The 5,957-nt window shown below is 64.2% G+C and overlaps 2 protein-coding genes across 2 annotated transcripts; one reads left to right on the top strand and one right to left on the bottom strand.

Annotated features, from left to right (window-relative positions):
- Window positions 1-6: 6 nt before the first annotated feature.
- Window positions 7-1,412, top strand: FAM173A (family with sequence similarity 173, member A). Its single transcript, XM_008579158.1, is given in 6 exon segments — window positions 7-133; window positions 415-519; window positions 610-750; window positions 943-993; window positions 1,132-1,302; window positions 1,305-1,412. Coding segments are annotated over 5 exon segments (474 nt in total). The 5' UTR covers window positions 7-133; window positions 415-486; the 3' UTR covers window positions 1,383-1,412.
- On the bottom strand, window positions 1,408-5,371 carry CCDC78 (coiled-coil domain containing 78). The gene is made up of 13 exons (XM_008579159.1): window positions 5,290-5,371; window positions 4,934-5,053; window positions 4,762-4,848; window positions 4,458-4,565; window positions 4,030-4,136; window positions 3,826-3,904; window positions 3,595-3,720; window positions 3,210-3,397; window positions 2,995-3,088; window positions 2,720-2,799; window positions 1,902-1,968; window positions 1,722-1,822; window positions 1,408-1,615 (listed from the first exon to the last, which is right to left on the bottom strand). Exons 1-13 carry the CDS (start codon window positions 5,347-5,349, stop codon window positions 1,504-1,506), a joined length of 1,329 nt encoding a protein of 442 aa, XP_008577381.1. The 5' UTR covers window positions 5,350-5,371; the 3' UTR covers window positions 1,408-1,503.
- Window positions 5,372-5,957: the final 586 nt, after the last annotated feature.

The following is a 5,957-nucleotide window of genomic DNA, read 5'->3' as shown; positions in this document are numbered from 1 at the left end:
GGCCGAGCTGCGCGAGCGGCGGCTGGGCGCGCTGGAGCTGCTACAGGCGGCGGCGGGCTCAAGCCTGGCAGCCTACGCCGTGTGGGCGCTACTGCTGCAGCCGGGCTTCCGCCGCGTGCCGCTGCGGCTGCAGGTGCGAGCCTCGCTGCCGGGGCGTGGCTAGGACGGATGGGTATGGCCAGAGCAGCCCTGGGCCTGACGCGACCGGTGGGTGGGGTATGAGTGGGGCGGGGGACGACGGGCGACTGCGGCTCCAGCGCCCCGCGGGGCTGTGGGTTGGTACCTACCCCAGGCGGGGCAGGGAAGTCTGGCGCTAAGAAGTCCAGTTGGTCAGCTCCGCCCCATTCTCCCCGGTGATTCGGAACCGGCCTGTGAGTTCCTCCAGCCTTCCCCGCCCGCCCACCGCTTGCCCAGGTGCCCTACGTCGGAGCGAGCGCGAGGCAGGTGGAGCACGTGTTGTCGCTGCTGCGAGGCCGCCCCGGAAAAATGGTGGATCTAGGTTCCGGCGACGGCAGGATTGTAAGAAGCGCGCGCGCGCGCGTCTTTGCTGCCCCCTCCCACTGGCGCCCCTCCCCCACATCCGGCTCCCCACTCTTTCTGCACCCACAGGTGCTGGCGGCTCACAGGTGCGGGCTCCGCCCGGCTGTGGGCTACGAGCTGAACCCGTGGCTGGTGGGGCTGGCGCGGCTGCACGCCTGGAGGGCGGGCTGTGCTGGCAGCGTCTGCTACCGCCGTGAGGACCTCTGGAAGGTAACCTGGGGAGTCCTGGACCCCCCTCAGACCCCACACCTCATCTCTATGCTTCTGGTTCTGGCTTGGCCACTCTGCTGACAGCCCCTGGTACTCCTGACACCTGGGTGGGCTGGGAGCTGGGACTCGGAAACTGCAGTGAGCCCATGCCCACCAGACCTCTACCCTTGCTGAGGTGACTGCTTCTCATAGGTGAGCCTGAGGGACTGCCACAACATATCTGTGTTCCTGGCCCCTAGTGTGGTAGGTCTGGGATTTGCTAGCCCCCGGGGGAAGTCCAGGCCACATGCTCAGTGTAGGTGCTGAGCCTGGACGAGCTGGGTAGGGGCAACTGCATTCTGCCTGCCCCCTGCCCACTTCCACTCTCCTGCTCTCCCACAGCTCCCACTGCTGGAGGACAAGCTACAGGCGGAGCTGCCCCCAGGGGCCCGTGTGGTATCTGGACGCTTCCCCCTGCCCACCTGGCAGCCTGTGGCCACAGTGGGAGAGGGCCTGGACCGAGTCTGGGCCTATGATGTGCATGGTGGTGGGCCTGCTGGGGAGGCTGCCTCCTTTCAGGGGTGCCCACCAAGCCTGGCCCAGAACCCAGGTCCATCTTGGTCCCTGGAGCCCCCTTTTCTCAGGCTGGCTGACTGGACACAATAAAGACTCTGTGGGTTCCATCCTGACTCTTGTTTCATGGAGGCCTGTGTGGGACGACTTCCACAGGGGTGGGCTCTGCAGAGGTCTGCTCTGTGCTCCTTGGAAGACCAGCTAGCGGCTGCGGGTCCTTGGACGCCGGAGCTTGGCTGGAAGTGTGGCCCCCACTTTCCAAGGTTCCCCTGCACCCACCAGCTTCCTCAGCCTCAGGATTTCCTGCTTGTACCTGCTCGGAGGGACCAGGCCTAAGTCACCTGCCTGGCTGTGGAGCAGTCTGCCTCCCACCCAGACCAATACCAGGCCATACCCAGGCCACTTTCCTGAGAACCCACCTGCCCAGGTGCTGGTCCACATACTCCTGTAGCTCAGAAAGCTGCTCCTCAGCCACTGTAGCCCGGACCAGCAGCTGAGCCCACTCCTGTTCCAGCTCTGCCTGACATGGGGGGAAGGACAAAAGCCATGAGCCAGGGCGTAGGGTGAGGAGGGGCCCCTGGCCAGGCCTCGACCACTACCTGGGTGCCACGAGAGAAGTCCTGGAGCTTCTGGCAGATCTGGGCCCAGAATGCAGTGTCCAGGCCTCTGTGAGGGGGAAGGGAGAATGAGGGGGGTCTTGAGAGCTGGCATGTCAGTCCAGGCACTGACTAGTGACCCTGCTCACGTTGAGATTCCTATCACCTCCAGAAGATCCCTGCTGGGAGGGGTGTTGGGGCCGGCCCTGCCACAGTGGGTCCTGCACAGGCCTTTGTGCCATCTGTATGTTGGGGGCAGGGCAGCCCAGACCCAGAGGGCACACTGGCTGTTCACGGAGGGCTAAGCCACGAGGCCAGCTCAGACAGTAACACCAGAGTTTGTAGGAATGCTAACACCCCCTTCCCACCCCGGTGTTTGTTTCCCCAAACCCTGGGAGCTGCTCTTTCGAGAGCCATGCTCGTTGTGCAGTGGGAGACACGGAGGCCAAGAGGCAGGACTGGCAAAGTCACCAAACAAACTTCTCCCATGCAGTCTTCACCTCTGGGTCCTTCAGGTCTCGGCTAGTATATCCCTCCCTTTGGGGGGCTCTCCCTGACCCTCTTTGTTCAAGGTCAGCTCCTCTACTGGCAGGTCCTCTCTTCACCCACCAGGCACTTAGCACAGATGATGGCCACTTCACTTTTCTGTGATGACCAGAGTCCTCCATACAAACTTAAAGACCCGAGGGCAGGGTGGGCCACTGTCCACTGCTGTGACCAGAACCCCGTGGGCAGTGAGGGTTGGAGATGAATGACAAGGAGCCACAGTACGCTGCTCTCTGTCTTTCCCCTCCATGTGTCCCCCACACGAGGGCACTCACTGTGGCTCCGATGTTCCCCCCTGGGAGGTTTCACCAGGTCCCTTCTGTGGGGACAGGAGCAGTTTCCCAAGCCCACTGTGCTGTAAAGGCAGGTGGCAGGGGTTCCGGGGTTGGCTGAACAAGGCAGGCGGCTCAGAGGCCCTGGGGTTGGGGCTCTGCTGAGCCTGGGACGAGGCCTGGGTGAGTTCTGGGGCTCTGTGCCCCATGGCCAGGGTGGGGCGGCAGGGAGGGGGCACCTGGGCCTGGAGCTTCTGGAGGTGTGTCTCTAGCCTCGCCGGATCCTCCCACAGGTGGATGAGGTCAGTGACCAGGTTCACGGGCAGTGGCTTCAGGTCCAAGGTGGCTGCATCAAACGTAGCCTTCGGGGTCCTGGGTGCCCTGTTGGGGTGAGCCAGTGCTTAGGGCCGCTGCTGCCGCTGCTGCACACCAAGCCACACTCCGGGTCATGGGGCCAGCCCACCCTAGGTGCTCAGGTCAGGGCGGGGCCCACCTGTGGGAGGCTAGCAGCTCCTCATGCCTGCGGCTCAGATCAGCCAGACGCTTGCGGTAAGTGCGAGCGGCCCGGGCCAGCTGTTGCTCACGGCTGCGGTGCGCTGCCCTGATGTCCTCCAGAGTGGTCTCCAGGAACGTCCGAAGAGCTGCAGCTGCAGGCACCTGGCCCGCACCATCGGCATGCTCCTGGCAGAGGCAGCACAGGGCCAGGGGTGGGATTGGGTGGGCTGGGTCTTGGTTGGGCCCACTTCCCCAGCAAGCCAGGCAGTGCAGAGGACCAGGCCCACAGGGTTTCCCTGAGCTGTAGAGCACATGCAGGCTAGTCTTGGGCTCTGCAGGACTGAGACCTCGCCCTCACCACAGGGCCGCCCAGCTGGACTCACCACCGCCTCTTGGGCACAGCGCTGCAGCCGGACAGCATGCTCCTCATTCAGCTTCTTGAGCTGCAGCTGCAGCCGGGCGTTCTCGGCCTCAGTCTGGCGGAGCTGGCCCTGGCAGGTGGAAAGCACCTGCGGGTGGAAGTGGCCCTTAAGCTGTGTTCTGAGGAGTGGGCCTCCACTGAACTTGTAGGCCACCCCCCACCAGATCTCCAGGTGGGTATCGTTGGGCCTCACCACAGCTTGTGCAGCCAGTCGCTGCCCGGCAGCCCTGGCCTCTTCTTGGGCTCCCTGCAGCTGCCGGCCCAATGCTGCCCTGCTGACACAGGTGTGGGGCTCAGCCGGGCCTGGGGTGAGAGACTCCCTCCGCCCACAGGAACAGCTGCTCTGAGCACTGTACTCTGCTGGGCTCCCCCAGTCCCAGGTGGGGCAGCCACTCACACGCATGTCTCCAGTGCCTGCTGCCAGGCCCTATGATGCTCCAGCGCCTGCTTTACTTTCTCCTGCAGCTGCTCCTGGCCCCCCAGCAGCTGTGGGGTGCACAAGGGCTAGCTGGACGAGACTCCAAGCTCTGGGTCCCCTGAACTGCCCCCACCCTGGGCTAGGAAACACCTCCCAGGCTGCATGCTCATGCTGTGCCCCAGCTCTTGCTGCTCATTCCCAGGGGTCAGGAAGTCTTTGGGTTGCACCTGTATAGAAGGCAGCAGGGAGGGCTGAGGAGTGGGTGAGCAGGTCCCAGTCTCACTGCACCCCTGCTGAGGCTCCCACCTGGCCCCACCCAAAAAAACCTTCCATGTACTCATGGTGACCTGGAGTCTGCAGTGGTTGGAGAGTGCAGGGCTTTGACTTTTGCGTCTGAGCTCTCGTGCTCGTGCCTGGTGGTGCCCTGTGTCTGCCTCTTTGAGGGCTACACGTCCCCGGTTGGCATGATCTCCATGCAGCTCCAGCTCCAGCACCCGGCTCTCTAGCCGAAGGACCTGGGGGCAACCTGGGTGAGCAGGTGCCCCTGGGTGCTAGGCCCCTGGAGCAGGTGAACGTTCACCTGGACACACATAAGGACAGACAGCACAGGGAGGACAGGCAGAGACTCACAGACACTGAGCGTTTGTGCACTCCCACACACCGGACCCCATGTACTCAGGTTGGCTTCTGTGGGCTCCCGTGACTGCTCACCTCATTCTTCAGCTCGAAGATTTCAGCCTCGTGCTGCTCCTGCAGGCAGTGGGTGGTGATCTGAAGGTCGACCAGCTCCTTGGAGAGCTGTGGGTGGCCAGGGTGAGAGGTGATGCCCGTGGGATCCTGAGGACACCCTCCCTCCTCCAGCACCCTGGGGCCCCATGTCCACCTGCAGCCGCTGCTCCTCGCTCAACTCTAGATCTGATGGAAGCTCTGCGTCAAGGCTAGTGGCCCATGCTGGGATGCCCCCAAGAACACCTGGCAGCCAGTCCTCGGCTGGTTGCACAACCTGGGGAGGCACCGCCACCCATCCCCCAGGGTGGTGCCAGGTCTGGGCTGGCCCCCACTCCCATGGGGCCATCAGCCATTCACCCCCCACCCACCCAGCCTGGCTGAGTTGGGGCAGCCCCTCCCCTGGACAGGATCAGACACAGGATTTGGGGACCTGCACCCCTCTTGACCTCTGCGGGAAAGGGAAGGCCCCCAAACCCACGGCAGGAGCAGCACCTTCCTGGGAGGACTCACATTCTCAGTGGCCCCTGCTGGGGCCCCAGGCCTGGGGCCTGGGACCACCACATGCTCCATAGGCAAAAGGGATCCGGGCCTGCTCCAAGCCCAGTGCCACCTTGACTCCTGGCCTGCCCTGCTGGCTGTTGCTGGGACGCGGTGGCTTGCGTTGCCAAGGCTTCTGCGGGTTCCAGGAGATTCCTAGGGCCCCACCCACAGGGGCATGGCATCTCAGTGGTTCGGGAGGTGGGGGGAAGTCCCTCAGTTCCTTCCGTATCGGGCGACCCGTACTTTCTGGACCTTCATTTCCTCGCCTGGGAAATGCAGACCGCGCCCCTCTATCTATCCCGCGCAGATGAAACCAGGGTGCATGACAGCGCCCAGCCTGGGGTGGGGTGGGACGGAGCGTGGGATGGAACTGCTGCCGCTCTTACAGTGGTCCTTTCTCTGGTGCCCTGCCCTACCATGTGGATTCGCACACCATTAGACGCCTTTTGTGTACACGGACCACCCCAGCCTGAGGGAAGGGGGCGCAGACGTCCCAGTTACGGTCAGGGCCGGGCACTCAGGGGCCGAGGGGCTCAGCCCGGGAGCCAGGATGGCTTCTCGGAGGAGGCGCCACGGCGCCGGGCGCGGCGGGTCAGGGCGTGCACGCGGCGTCCCCCTCCCGCGCACGCGCGCTCCCT

Source organism: Galeopterus variegatus, unplaced genomic scaffold (assembly GCF_000696425.1).
Source record: "Galeopterus variegatus unplaced genomic scaffold, G_variegatus-3.0.2 Scaffold1825, whole genome shotgun sequence".
NCBI lineage: Eukaryota > Metazoa > Chordata > Mammalia > Dermoptera > Cynocephalidae > Galeopterus > Galeopterus variegatus.
The sequence above is the reverse complement of the archived record's forward strand: the minus strand, read 5'-3'. Positions and strand labels throughout refer to the sequence as shown.